This window comes from Lampetra fluviatilis, chromosome 68 (assembly GCF_964198595.1).
Source record: "Lampetra fluviatilis chromosome 68, kcLamFluv1.1, whole genome shotgun sequence".
NCBI lineage: Eukaryota > Metazoa > Chordata > Hyperoartia > Petromyzontiformes > Petromyzontidae > Lampetra > Lampetra fluviatilis.
In genome coordinates this window covers 1,663,965-1,679,705 of record NC_136342.1, presented here as the reverse complement: position 1 = coordinate 1,679,705, position 15,741 = coordinate 1,663,965, and the positions used below count along the sequence as shown (strand labels likewise).

At 56.7% G+C, this 15,741-nt stretch overlaps 1 protein-coding gene across 1 annotated transcript in view; it reads right to left on the bottom strand.

Moving 5' to 3' along the window:
• Positions 1 to 667: 667 nt before the first annotated feature.
• Positions 668 to 15,741, bottom strand: part of IFT81 (intraflagellar transport 81) — a 58,656-nt gene continuing 43,582 nt past the window's right edge. The window contains exons 11-15 of the mRNA XM_078882951.1: positions 14,690 to 14,776; positions 9,392 to 9,463; positions 8,782 to 8,867; positions 6,442 to 6,487; positions 668 to 1,453 (exon numbers count right to left, since the gene is read on the bottom strand). Of these exons, the coding sequence (XP_078739077.1) occupies positions 1,181 to 1,453; positions 6,442 to 6,487; positions 8,782 to 8,867; positions 9,392 to 9,463; positions 14,690 to 14,776 (564 nt within the window). The 3' untranslated portion in view covers positions 668 to 1,180. The remainder of the gene's footprint in view (positions 1,454 to 6,441; positions 6,488 to 8,781; positions 8,868 to 9,391; positions 9,464 to 14,689; positions 14,777 to 15,741) is intronic.

The following is a 15,741-nucleotide window of genomic DNA, read 5'->3' as shown; positions in this document are numbered from 1 at the left end:
AATTCAAATAAAGGATCAAGGTCCGGATGTCATCACCGTGGGCAGAGTCAGTGATGCCACCACCGCCACCACCATCACCACAGCCACCACCACAGCCACCACCATCGCCACCACCACCACCACCGCCACCACCGCCACCACCACCACTCCAACCACCATGACTACCCCCCCTAATCCTCCTTATCATCTCCCTCCTGTTCTTCTGTCACCATGACTACACCGCCACCACCACCACCGCCACAGCCACTACCGCCACAACCACCGCCACCACCATCACCGCCACCGCCACCACCATCACCACCACCGCCACCACCATCACCACCACCGCCACAACCACCACCACCATCACCACAGCCACCACAGCCACAGCCACCGCCACCACAGCCACCACCACCATCACCACCACCGCCACAACCACCACCACCACAACCACCACCGCCACCACCATAGCCACCACCACCACCACCAACAACAACCTTTATATCACCTCAACCACTCTCACCACGTGCACAATTTCACAAACCGCCGAGTAAGAACGCCTCTGAGTCGCGGCGCTGCGACGAATGTTCTAGATGCGACGTTGTCGTGACTGCAAGGAGTCACGCGCCCTGGATTCGTGCCAGCCAACCTCGCCAACAAACTAAAGAACACGGTGTTGTGAAGACGTGAGTTCTTTATTTAGTATAGTGGTGTAGTGTATAGTGTAGTGTATAGTAGTAGTGTGTAGTGTAGTGTGTAGTGTAGTGTGTAGTGTAGTGTGTAGTGTAGTGTGTAGTGTAGTGTATAGTAGTAGTGTGTAGTGTAGTGTGTAGTGTAGTGTGTAGTGTAGTGTGTAGTGTAGTGTTTAGTGTAGTGTATAGTGTAGTGTATAGTGTAGTGTAGTGTGTAGTGTAGTGTGTAGTGTAGTGTTTAGTGTAGTGTATAGTGTAGTGTATAGTAGTGGTGTAGTGTATAGTGTAGTGTATAGTGTAGTGTATAGTGTATAGTAGTGGTGTATAGTGTAGTGTGTAGTGTAGTGTCACACACACACACACGTGTGACACACACACACACACGGTGCTACACACACACACACGGTGCTACACACACACACACACACGGTGCTACACACACACACACACGTGTGACACACACACGCACACACACGTGCGCGGTGCTACACGACATCACACCGCGCCCTTCAGGCCAGCACCAGCCTCTCCTCCTGGACCTCCCCCGCTAGCGCCGCCGCTACTCGCCTCCCGCCTTGCCGTGGCCCCGGCGGGGAGCGCCACCGCCGCTGCTGCTGCTGGGGGCTCGAGGCCGCCGCCTGCTGCACCTGTGCCGCCTGCTGCACCTGTGCCGCCTGCTGCAGCTTGTGCAGCAGCAGGCGCTCCGTGTCGCGCCAGGCGCGCACCTGCTGCTGGCTGGGCGCGTGGCTCTCACGCACAGAGCGCTGCAGCTCACGCAGCTTCTGTTGGGGGGGGGGGGAGGTGTGGGGGGGGGGTGGGGGTGAGGGGGGGGGACGGGGGGGGGGAGGTGTGGCGGGGGTGGGGGATGGGGGGGGTGGGGAGGGGGGGTGGGAAGGGGGGGTGGGGAAGGGGGATGGGTGGGAGGGGGGTGGGGGGGAGTGGGGGGGGGGTCGCACGTACGCGGAGGTGGTGATGATGATGATGGTGGTGATAGTGTGATGATGATGGTGATGATGGTGGTGGTGATGATGGTGGTGATGATGATGTGGTGGTGATGATGATGGTGGTAATGGTGGTGGTGGTGATGATGATGTGGTGGTGATGATGATGGTGGTAATGGTGGTAATGGTGATGGTAATGATGTGGTGGTCATGGTAGTGGTGGTGGTGATAATAATGGTGGTGGTAGTGGTGATGGTAATGGTGATGATGGTGATGATGGTGGTCGCAAGACGGACCGAAACGTCGTCATCTATGATCTTATTTCATACCTCAACGTCACTTAATTACCCAACGAACCAAACCGCACGGATTGCTGCAGTAGATAGGAAACAAGTGAGAGTTTGCGTCTTAGCTAACGGCACTTGCCCTGATAGGCTGACGTGGGCTACGCGGGGAACCTTTGTCTTTTGCGTTGTGTGTGTAGGGGTGGGGTGTGTGTGTGTGGTGTGTGGGGTGTGTGTGTGGGGTGTGTAGGTGTGTGTCAAGGTATGTGTGTGGGGTGTGTAGGTGTGTTTGGTGTGTGTGGGGTGTGTGTGTGGGGTGTGTAGGTATGTGTGTGGGGTGTGTGTGTAGGTGTGTGGGGTGTGTGTGTAGGTGTGTGGGGTGTGTAGGTATGTGTGTGGGGTGTGTGTGGGGTGTGGTGTGTGTGGTATGTGTGTAGGTGTGTGGGGTGTGTAGGTATGTGTGTGGGGTGTGTGGTATGTGTGTAGGTGTGTGGGGGTGTGTAGGTGTGTGTGTGTGGGGTGTGGTGTGTGTAGGTATGTGTGTGGGGTGTGTGGTATGTGTGTAGGTGCAGGGGGTGTGTAGGTATGTGTGTGGGGTGTGTGGTATGTGTGTAGGTGCAGGGGGTGTGTAGGTGTGTGTGGGGTGTGTGTGGGGTGTGTGGTATGTGTGTAGGTGTGTGGGGTGTGTAGGTGTGTGTGTGGGGTGTGTGGTATGTGTGTAGGTGCAGGGGGTGTGTAGGTGTGTGTGGGGTGTGTGTGGGGTGTGTAGGTATGTGTGTAGGTGTGTGGGGTGTGTAGGTGCAGGGGGTGTGTAGGTGTGTGTGTGGGGTGTGGTGTGTGTAGGTGTGTGTGTAGGTGTGTGGGGTGTGTGGTATGTGTGTAGGTGCAGGGGGTGTGTAGGTGTGTGTGGGGTGTGTGTGGGGTGTGTGGTATGTGTGTAGGTGTGTGGGGTGTGTAGGTATGTGTGTGGGGTGTGTGGTATGTGTGTAGGTGCAGGGGGTGTGTAGGTGTGTGTGTGGGGTGTGGTGTGTGTAGGTGTGTGTGTAGGTATGTGTGTAGGTGTGTGGGGTGTGTAGGTGTGTGTGTGGGGTGTGTGGTATGTGTGTAGGTGCAGGGGGTGTGTAGGGATGTGTGTGGGGTGTGTAGGTATGTGTGTAGGTGTGTGTGTGTAGGTGTGTGTGTGTGTAGGTGTGTGTGTGGTGTGTGTAGGTGTGTGTGTGGTGTGTGTAGGTGTGTGTGTAGGTGTGTGTGTGGTGTGTGTAGGTGTGTGTGTGGGGGTGTGGGTGTGTGTAGGTGTGTGTGTAGGTGTGTGGGGTGTGTGTGTGTAGGGGTGTGTGTGTGTAGGTGTGTGTGTAGGTGTGTGTGTGTAGGTGTGTGTGTGTGTAGGTGTGTGTGTAGGTGTGTGTAGGTGTGTGTGTAGGTGTGTGTGTGTAGGTGTGTGTGTGTGTAGGTGTGTGTGTAGGTGTGTGTGTAGGTGTGTGTGTAGGTGTGTGTGTAGGTGTGTGTGTAGGTGTGTGTGTAGGTGTGTGGGGTGTGTAGGTGTGTGTGTAGGTGTGTGGTGTGTGTAGGTGTGTGTGTGTGTAGGTGTGTGTGTAGGTGTGTGGGGTGTGGTGTGTGTAGGTGTGTGTGTGTGTAGGTGTGTAGGTGTGTGTGTAGGTGTGTGTGTAGGTGTGTGTGTAGGTATGTGTGTATGTGTGTGTGTAGGTGTGTGGGGTGTGGTGTGTGTGTAGGTGTGTGTGTAGGTATGTGTGTATGTGTGTGTGTAGGTGTGTGTGTGTGTAGGTGTGTGTGTAGGTGTGTGTAGGTGTGTGTGTAGGTGTGTGGGGTGTGGTGTGTGTAGGTGTGTGTGTAGGTGTGTGTGTAGGTATGTGTGTATGTGTGTGTGTAGGTGTGTGTGTGTGTAGGTGTGTGTGTAGGTGTGTGTGTAGGTGTGTGGGGTGTGGTGTGTGTAGGTGTGTGTGTAGGTGTGTGTGTAGGTGTGTGGGGTGTGGTGTGTGTAGGTGTGTGTGTATGTGTGTAGGTGTGTGTAGGTGTGTGTGTAGGTGTGTGTGTGTGTAGGTGTGTGTGTAGGTGTGTGTGTGTGGGGTGTGTGTGTGTGTGGGGTGTGTGTGTGTGGGGTATGTGTGTATGTGTGTGTGTAGGTGTGTGTGTGTGTAGGTGTGTGTGTAGGTGTGTGTGTGTGTAGGTGTGTGTGTAGGTGTGTGTGTATGTGTGTAGGTGTGTGTGTGGGGTGTGTGTGTGTGGTGTGTGTAGGTGTGTGTGTAGGTGTGTGTGTGTGGTGTGTCTAGGTGTGTGTGTAGGTGTGTGTGTGGGGTGTGTGTAGGTGTGTGTGGTGGTGTGTGTGTGGTGTGTGTAGGTGTGTGTGTAGGTGTGTGTGTGGGGGTGTGTGTGTGTGTGTGTGTAGGTGTGTGTGTAGGTGTGTGTGTGGGGTTGTGTGTGTGTGGTGTGTGTAGGTGTGTGTGTAGGTGTGTGTGTAGGTGTGTGTGTGGGGTGTGTGTGTGTGGTGTGTGTAGGTGTGTGTGTAGGTGTGTGTGTAGGTGTGTGGTGTGGGGTGTGTGTGTGTGGGGTATGTGTGTATGTGTGTGTGTAGGTGTGTGTGTGTGTAGGTGTGTGTGTGTAGGTGTGTGTGTGTGTAGGTGTGTGTGTAGGTGTGTGTGTATGTGTGTAGGTGTGTGTGTGGGGTGTGTGTGTGTGGTGTGTGTAGGTGTGTGTGTAGGTGTGTGTGTGTGGTGTGTCTAGGTGTGTGTGTAGGTGTGTGTGTGGGGTGTGTGTAGGTGTGTGTGTGGTGTGTGTGTGGTGTGGTGTAGGTGTGTGTGTAGGTGTGTGTGTGGGGTGTGTGTGTGTGGTGTGTGTAGGTGTGTGTGTAGGTGTGTGTGTGGGGTGTGTGTGTGTGGTGTGTGTAGGTGTGTGTGTAGGTGTGTGTGTAGGTGTGTGTGTGGGGTGTGTGTGTGTGGTGTGTGTAGGTGTGTGTGTAGGTGTGTGTGTAGGTGTGTGTGTGGGGTGTGTGTGTGTGGTGTGTGTGTAGGTGTGTGTGTAGGTGTGTGTGTGTGTGGTGTGTGTAGGTGTGTGTGTAGGTGTGTGTGTAGGTGTGTGTGTAGGTGTGTGTGTGTGTAGGTGTGTGTGTAGGTGTGTGGGTGTGGGGTGTGGTGTGTGTAGGTGTGTGTGTGTAGGTTTGTGTGTGTGTAGGTGTGTGTGTAGGTGTGTGGGGTGTGTGTGTAGGTGTGTGTGTGTGTAGGTGTGTGTGTAGGTGTGTGGGGTGTGGTGTGTGTAGGTGTGTGTGTGTGTGTAGGTGTGTGTGTAGGTGTGTGTGTGGGGTGTGTGTGTGTGGGGTGTGTGTAGGTGTGTGTGTGTAGGTGTGTGTGTAGGTGTGTGGGGTGTGGTGTGTGTAGGTGTGTGTGTATGTGTGTAGGTGTGTGTGTAGGTGTGTGTGTAGGTGTGTGGGGTGTGTGTAGGTGTGTGGTGTGTGTAGGTGTGTGTGTGTAGGTGTGTGTGTAGGTGTGTGTGTGGGGTGTGTGTGTGTGGGGTGTGTGTAGGTGTGTGTGTGTGTAGGTGTGTGTGTAGGTGTGTGGGGTGTGGTGTGTGTAGGTGTGTGTGTATGTGTGTAGGTGTGTGTGTGTAGGTGTGTGTGTGTGTAGGTGTGTGTGTAGGTGTGTGGGGTGTGTGTAGGTGTGTGGTGTGTGTAGGTGTGTGGTGTGTGTAGGTGTGTGTGTGTAGGTGTGTGTGTAGGTGTGTGTGTAGGTGTGTGGGGTGTGGTGTGTGTAGGTGTGTGTGTATGTGTGTAGGTGTGTGTGTGTGTAGGTGTGTGTGTAGGTGTGTGGGGTGTGTGTAGGTGTGTGGTGTGTGTAGGTGTGTGTGTAGGTGTGTGTGTGTAGGTGTGTGTGTAGGTGTGTGGTGTGTGTAGGTGTGTGTGTGTGTAGGTGTGTGTGGTGTGTGTGTATGTGTGGTGTGTGTGTATGTGTGTATGTGTGGTGTGTGTGTGTGTGTATGTGTGTATGTGTGGTGTGTGTGTATGTGTGTATGTGTGTATGTGTGGTGTGTGTGTATGTGTGTGTGTGTGTATGTGTGTATGTGTGTATGTGTGTGTGTGTGTGTGTATGTGTGTATGTGTGTGTGTGTGTATGTGTGTATGTGTGTATGTGTGTGTGTGTGTATGTGTGTATGTGTGTATGTGTGTGTGTGTGGCTATGAACCTGGCGACACGGATTCGATCCCCGCTCACGGCCAACACCAGTGACGATTATCTGAACCGGTCCCGGGCCTCCCCTAGGTCGACTCAGCCTCAAATGAGTACCTGGTGCGGTGTGTAAACATTGCCACTAGGGAGACAAAGGCGGCCGGGCGTGGTGCTGGCCACCCACCCCCCTCGTGTGTGTGCCACAGTGCCGGCAGCCTTCACAGCTGCTGCTACTCGCTAACAGCACTTGCCCCTGCAGCCTGTTGAGGCTACGCGGGGGACCTTTGTCTTTGTGTGTGTTTCTGCTGCTACTTGCTAACAGCACTTGCCCCAGCAGCCTGTAGAGGCTACGCGGGGGACCTTTGACTCACCTTGCCCACGTTGTCCTGTTCCAGAATGAGTTTATTGTACTGCTCCCTGCGCACACACACACACACACGCACGCGCACACACACACACGCACACAGACACACACACACACGCGCACACACACACACGCACGCGCACACACGCACGCGCACACACGCACGCGCACACACGCACACACACGCGCACAGACACACACGCACGCACACACACACACACACACACGCACGCGCACACACACAGCCAAAGGTCCCCCGCGTAGCCTCCACGGGCTGTCGGGGCAAGTGTTGTCAGCAGGGAGCAGCAGCAGCAACATCTAGCCTCCTCTCCTTGCTCACCACTCACCACCCACCACACCACTCACCACTCCACTCACTCACCACTCCACACTCACCATTCACCACTCCACTCACTCACCACTCACCACTCACCACCCACCACCCACCACACCACTCACCACTCACCACTCCACTCACTCACCACTCCACTCACTCACCACTCCACACTCACCATTCACCACTCCACTCACCACTCACCACCCACCACCCACCAAACCACTCACCACTCCACTCACTCACCACACCACACTCACCATTCACCACACCACTCACCACACCACTCACCACACCACTCACCACTCCACTCACTCACCACACCACACTCACCACTCACCCACCACCCACCGCTCACCACACCACTCACCACACCACTCACCACACCACTCACTACACACCACTCGCCACACCATCCACCGCACTGCCCCGCACGCTCACCACTCACCACTCACCACCCACCATCCACCACTCACCCACCACTCACCACACCACTCACTACACACCACTCGCCACACTACTCACCCACCACTCACTCACCACACCACCCACCACACCACCACCCACCACTCACTCACCACACCACTCACCACACCATCCACCGCACTGCCCCGCACGCTCACCACTCACCACTCACCACCCACCATCCACCACTCACCCACCACTCACCACACCACCCACCCACCACTCACTCACCACACCACTCACCACACCATCCACCGCACTGCCCCGCACGCTCACCACTCACCACCCACCATCCACCACTCACCAACCACTCCACTCACTACTCACCCACCACTCACCACCCACCGCTCCCCACCACACCACTCACCCCACCACCCACCACCGCCCCGCACGCTCACCGCACCACTCACCACCCACCGCTCACCACCACACCAGCCACCACCCACCCACCGCTCACCACACCATCCACCGCACCACCCCGCACGCTCACCACTCACCCACCACTCACCACCCACCGCTCACCACCACACCACCCACCACTCACCACACGACTCACCACACCACTCACCACACGACTCACCCACCACTCCCACTCACCCACCACTCACCACTCACTACAACACTCACCACTCACCACACCACTCACCATACCACTCACTCACCACTCACCACACCACTCACCACCCACCACCCACCACTCACCACTCACCACACCACTCACCACACCACTCACCACACCACTCACTACATCACTCACCACACCACTCACCACACTACTCACCACACCACACCACACCACTCACCACACCACTCACCACACCACTCACCACACCACTCACCACACCACTCACCACCACACCACACCACTTACCACACCACTCACCACACCACTCACCCATCGCTCACCGTACCAGCCACTGCTCACCGCAGCACCAGCCACCACTCACCACTCCACTCACCACACCACTCACCCACCGCTCACCAACCACCGCCCACCACCCAGCGCTCACCACCCACCGCTCACCACCACTCACCACACCACTCACCACACCACCCACCCCACACACCACACCACCCACCACTCATCACACCACTCACCACCCACCACCCACCACTGACCACTCATCACACAACTCACTACAACACTCACCGCTCACCACTCACCACCACACCACCCACCACACCACCCACCACCGCCCCGCACGCTCACCACCCACCACTCACCACACCACTCACCACTCACCCACCGCTCACCACACCACCCACACACCGCCCCGCACGCTCACCACTCAACACTCACCCACCGCTCACCCCACCACCCACCGCTCACCCCACCACCCACCACCGCCCCGCACGCTCACCACTCACCACTCACCCACCACTCACCCCACCACCCACCACCGCCCCGCACGCTCACCACTCACCACCTACCCACCACACCATCCACCGCACCGCCCCGCACGCTCACCACCCACCACTCACCACACCACTCACCGCTCACCACCACACCACCCACCACACCACCCACACACCGTCCCGCACGCTCACCGTAGCGCCCTCTTGCGCTCGTGCGGGTCAGGCGAGACGTAGGCTCGCATCTCCACCCCGGCCCTGTCCAGTAGCACCTGCACCATCTGTGGACGCACACGCACACACACAAGGCAAAGACAAAGGTCCCCCGTGTAGCCTTAACAGGATGTAGGGGCAAGTGCTGTTAGCGAGCGTCGGTGAGTGAGTGAGTGTGTCGGCGAGTGAGTGTGTGTGTCGGTGAGTGAGTGTGTGTGTTGGTGAGTGAGGGTGGCGGTGAGCGTGGTGGTGAGTGTGGTGGTGAGGGTGGTGGTGAGTGTGGTGGTGAGTGTGGTGGTGAGCGTGGTGAGTGTGGTGGTGAGTGTGGTGGTGAGCGTGGTGGTGAGTGTGGTGAAGGTGGTGGTGAGCGTGGTGGTGAGCGTGGTGGTGAGCGTGGTGAGTGTGGTGGTGAGCGTGGTGGTGAGTGTGGTGGTGAGCGTGGTGAGTGTGGTGGTGAGTGTGGTGGTGAGCGTGGTGGTGAGTGTGGTGAAGGTGGTGGTGAGTGTGGTGGTGAGCGTGGTGGTGAGCGTGGTGAGTGTGGTGGTGAGTGTGGTGGTGAGCGTGGTGGTGAGCGTGGTGGTGAGGGTGCTACCTGGCTCTGCTGCTTGGTGAGGTGGTAATGGCACTCCGCCAGCCGTACCTCCTCACGCAGTGCCCGCACCTCCTGCAAAGACAAAGATCCCCCGTGTAGCCTCAACAGACTGTCGGGGCAAGTGCTGTTAGCAAGCAGCACCTACGAAGGCCGGCACGGCACACGAGGGGGTGGGTGGCCAGCACCACGCCCGGCCGCCTTTGTCTCCCCAGTGGCGATGTTTACTACACACACAGCACCAGGTAAACTCATTTGAGGCTGAGTGGATCTAGGGGAGGCCCAGGACCTGTTCGGATAATCGTCACCGGTGGTGTTGGCCGTGAGCGGGAATCGAACTCGGGTCGCCGGGTTCGTAGCGCAGCGTAGTGCTAACCACTACACACACACACAGTGACACACACACACACAGACACATACCCATGGACACACACACACACATGGACACACACACAGTGACAACAACAACAACAACAACCGCCATTTGCCACTAAGTGGCGGTGACGTCACCACGGCGCTTGTGCCAGGCCATGTGCACTTCAAGGCCACGTGAAGTGTCGAACGCCCGCTGGCAGAAGGTCACGGGGCAGACCCAGCAGGTGCCACGGGTCGACTGACTGAGATGACTTATAGATGCACCACCTGTGCCCCCTACTGTGCCAACACAACAACAACAACCGCCATTCGCCACTAAGTGGCGGTGACGTCACCACGACGCTTGTGCCAGGCCATGTGCACCTTGAGGCCACGTGAAGTGTCGAACGCCCGCTGGCAGGAGGTCACGGGGCAGACCCAGGTGCCACGGGTCGACTGACCGAGATGACCGAGATGACTGGCTGATGCACCACCTGTGCCCCCTACTGTGCCAACTTGCTGTGCTTTAGCCACCCGGCGCTCCGCTCGTTGTTGTGAGCGTCGCTCCTCCGCCCTCCGTTGTTGTTGGAGGGCGACTGCCTCCAACTGCCCAGTAGCGTCCTTCACGAGCCTCCTCCACTGAGGCCGATCTTGACACCGCTGGTACCAGTCATCGGCAAGTCCACTCAGCTCCACGTCCTCCTGTACCACATCACTCCATCTCTTCTCTAGCCCGTGCCGCGCCCGTTTAGCCCCCTCGATCCGGCCGAACAAAAGCTGTTTAGGCATGCGGTGGCTGGGCATGCGGGCTACATGACCCAGCCAACGCAGCCTTGCCTGCCGGAGGAGCTCACTGATGGGACTTTGCCCAGATCTTTCAAGGACTTGTGAGCTCCTCACACAATCCAGCCTGGTCAAACCCAGGATGGATCGTAGGCAGGCCAGCCTAAATGTTTCCAACCGGCGAAGATGCTCCACTAGGGGGGTCCACGTTTTGCAAGCGTAGAGAAGGGAGGGAATGACCGTGGCCGAGAAGACCTGAAGCTTCGTGCGGAGCGACAGACCAGGTAGCTTCCACACAGCGTTACGCAACCGATGAAAAGATATTGCCGCTCGACTGATTCGGAGTGAGACCTCTGCTGATAAACTGGAGCTGGTCATGAGCACACTGCCCAGGTATGGGAAACTCTCTACTCTCTCCACAACTGCCCCATCACCGATTGGGAGTTGTGGGGGCGGAGTGCCCGATGGTACAAAATACCCAGGCAGGTGCTTAGTTTTGGTGGGGCTGATGGTAAGGCCCCACCTCTTAGTGGCACACTCCAGCCTCAGCAGCAGCGTCTCCAACTCCTCTTCTGAATGAGCAGCTATTACCAAATCATCGGCATACATAACGTGGTTGACCAATAGGGAGCCATCCCTTGATCGCACCCGGGCGTCGATCAGCCTCCCATTATATCTGTACCAAATGGTAATTCCCCCGGTACAGCTATTGAAGGCTTCACGAACTACGCAGTCGAAATAGATGTTAAATAATGTGGGAGCCAGAGGACATCCCTGTCGCACCCCAAGGTGTACAGGGAAAGGCTCCGACTCCCGGCCACGTAGTTTTACCCGGGCCCGCTCACCATCATGAAGGTCCTTAATGATCGTGAGCAGAGGGTCAGGGACTCCGAAAGCACGAAGAACAACCCAGAGCCCAGTCCTACTGATGGTATCATAGGCCTTGACCAGGTCAATAAAGCAGAGATGTAGGTCTTTTTGGAATTCCCTACACCTCTGCTGTAGCAGACGGACAGAAAATATGGCATCTGTGCAGGACCGCCCTTTCCTGAAACCACATTGGGGCTCCGCAAGCCTCTCCTCAGCATGCCTAGCAAGGCGATGTTGAATAATCCTTGCCAGGACCTTACCCGGCACACTGAGGAGTGAGATGCCCCTGTAGTTGTTACAGTCTGTGCGGTCCCCCTTCTTAAAGAGGGGGACCACCAGGGCATCCTTCCAGTCCTGCGGAACCCGTCCAGTGGTCCAGACTGTTGTTATGATGTCATATAGGGCAGTCTGTGCACAAACGCCACCCTCCCTCAGCATTTCGCCTGGGAGATCATCTCTGCCCGGTGCCTTCCCTGGTCTCAGACTCCGGATCGCCCTCAGTACTTCCTCAACAGCCGGTACCTCAGCCAGCCACTCACAGGGGGTGACCTCTTCCAATATTTGAGGCACCGCAGCCTCAGCAGGGTTATCCCCACTTTGTGCCATGATGTTTTCCTGGCTGAGAGATTTTCCCTCCCCCAGGACCTCACAGAAATGCTCAGCAAATCTGCAAACCTGTTCCTGGGGGTCGGAGATTGGATCACCGTTTTTTCCTCTAATGATGGTAATAGGTGTGGCGCTGCAGGTTACTTTTTTGATGGAGTTAAATAGTGATTTGTGATCGCGGGCCACTGAGGCAGACTCCATCTCCTCAGCAACCCGCGACCACCACCCATCCTTACAGCGCCTTACGGCTCTCCGAACCTCCGAGCGAAGGCTGCGGTAAACCTCCTCATTCTCTGACGTGGGATGCTGTAGGCGATGAGAGTGGGCCTGTCGCTTTTTCTCAATTAACCTGAACACCTCCTCCGTCAGCCAGGGTTCCCGGGGAGGTCTGGACCGCGTACCCAAAGCAGCCATTGCAGCTGCATGAGTCACAGTCTTAAACCTCGCCCATTTACCCTCGACATCAGGTGGAGTGGGGGACGATGCCAACCCCAGCTGCAAGCGATGATGAAATTCTCGCTTGCAACTTTCATCAGCTAACTTAGACCAGGCCACTTTTGGTTGGAATGGGATCCTGGGTGTACACCCACCACCGGAGTGGAAGAATGGCAGGCGCATCTTACAGATGACTAGTCGATGGTCAGAGGGCAGATCAGCTCCACGGTAGGTCCTGGTGTCAAGGACATGGGCTCGCATCCGCTGGTCCGTCACTACGTAGTCCAGCAGATGTTCTTGCTTGGACCCGGCATGCATCCATGATGTTGTGTGGATGCGCCGATGCCGGAAGAGCGTGTTGGTAATTACAAGCCCATGGGCTGCACAGAAATCTAGCAGCCTCCTACCGTTGTTATTGAGCTGATCTGGCCCATGCCTTCCAATCACTCCAGACCAGGTGCCAGCATCATGACCAACTCGGGCATTGAAGTCACCCAACAAGATGACTCTGTCCCGAGTGGCCACTTTAGCCAGCACCTGTGACAGTAGGTCATAGAAAGCGTCTGACTCATCGGCTTTGCCTGCATCCCTCCACGGATGTTCGTCTTCGGTGGGGGCGTAAGTAACCACGACCACCACTCCTCGCCTCTGGTTGATGGGAAGGCGAGCCCAAAGTATCCTGGGGCTTACAGCTTCCCACACCTCACCGCCACGCTCCCACGCCCCCTTCATTCTTTTGTTCAGAAGAAGAGCCACACCCTGTTGTTTGGCAGTCTCCTGCCCCGAGTAGAGGACTGTCCACCCCTCATGGTGGCAGGAGCCAGAACCGGTCCACCGGACCTCCTGAATGCCACAGAGATCCAGGCGGTACCGGTCCAGCTCCCGACAGAGGAGTGGCAGCCTCTCCTCCGCAGTGAGCGTTCGAACATTCCACGTGGCCATCCGCAATGGTTTTTCCTTGTTACTGGAGGAGCCCCGAGGGTTAAAATTCAATCTCCTGGCTCCGCCAAATGGGGTTTGGCCAGGAGACGTCATAAAAGCCTGACCCCCCGGGGCCTCCGGCACAAGCTTATTAATTACAGGTTTATGTTTAATTCGTAGTTTAGTGGTGGTTAATTGAAGGTGGAGGGGTTACCAGCCCCTCGCACCCGTCCAGAGCCCCCGTTTAGCCACTGTGGTGGTCACAGACGCCATGAGGGGAGAGGCCAATGGGCATTGGCCCTCCCCCTACAGCACTGCCCACGACAGTGTTGCCCGTCCGGCACCGCGAGGAGGTAGGAGGTTGTTTTGCCGGACACACGCACGCGTACACACACGCACACACACGCACGCACACACACACACGCACACGCACGCGCACACACACACACGCGCACACACACACGCACACACACACACGCGCACACACACACGCACACACACACTCGCACACACTGACACACAGACGCACACACACACAACCGCACACACGCACGCACACGCACACACACGCACACACTCACACGCACACACACGCACACACTCACACACACGCACACACTCACACGCACACACACGTACACACACACGTACACACACACACACACACGTACACACACGTACACACACACGTACACACACACACGTACACACACGCACACACGTACACACACACACAGGTACACACACACACATACGCACACACACGTACACACACACGCACACACACACGTACACACACACACACTCACACACACATGCACACACGCACACACACACACTCGCACACGCACACACTCACACACACTCACACACACGCTCACACACACGCACTCACCCACACACACACGTACACACACACACCACACACACGTACACACACACTCACACACACACACACGCACACACGCAAACACACACACGCACACACACGCGCACACACAGACACACACACACACGTACACACACACACACGTACACACACACACGTACACACGTACACACACACGCACACACACTCACACACACACACACGCACACACACGTACACACACACACGCACACCACACACACACACACACACGTACACACACACACGTACACACACACACACGCGCACACACACACACACGTACACACACACACTCACACACACACACAAACACACTCACACACGCACACACACACACACGCGTACACACACACGTACACACACGCACACACACGCACTCACCCACACACGTGCACACACACACAAACACACACGCAGCTCACCTGCTCCAGCTGGGAGCGGTTGCTCTCCAGGCCGGCAGCGCAGCTCTCGTACTGCGACTTCCTGCGCTCAAACTCCTCGCCCAGCTCCTGCACAGCGACACACACGTGACACACACACCGTGACACAGCACACACACGTGACATACACACCGTGACACAGCACACACGTGACACACGTGACACAGCGACACACACGTGACACACACGTGACACAGCACACACACACATGACATACACACCGTGACACAGCACACACACATGACATACACACCGTGACACAGCACACACGTGACACACGTGACACAGCGACACACACGTGACACACACGTGACACAGCGACACACGCCGCGACACACGCGTGACACAGCGACACACACGTGACACACACACCGTGACACAGCACACACGTGACACAGCGACACACACGTGACACAGTGACACACACCGTGACACAGCACACACGTGACACACGTGACACAGCGACACACACGTGACACAGCGACACACGCCACGACACACGCGTGACACAGCGACACACACGTGACACACACACCGTGACACAGCACACACGTGACACAGCGACACACACGTGACACAGTGACACACACGTGACACAGTGACACACACTGTGACACAGCACACACGTGACACAGCACACACGTGACACACACCGTGACACACACACACGTGACACAGCGACACACGTGACACAGCACACACACGCGACACACGTGACACAGCGACACACACGTGACACAGCACACACGTGACACACCACACACACGTGACACACCGCGGCACACACACCGTGACACACGTGACACACGCACCGTGGTGAGTGAGTGTGTGTCGGTGAGTGAGTGAGTGTGTCGGTGAGTGAGTGAGTGTGTGTCGGTGAGTGAGTGTGTGTGTCGGTGAGTGAGTGTGTGTGTCGGTGAGTGAGTGAGTGTGTCGGTGAGTGAGTGAGTGTGTGTGTCGGTGAGTGAGTGAGTGTGTGTGTCGGTGAGTGAGTGTGTGTATCGGTGAGTGTGTCGGTGAGTGAGTGTGTGTGT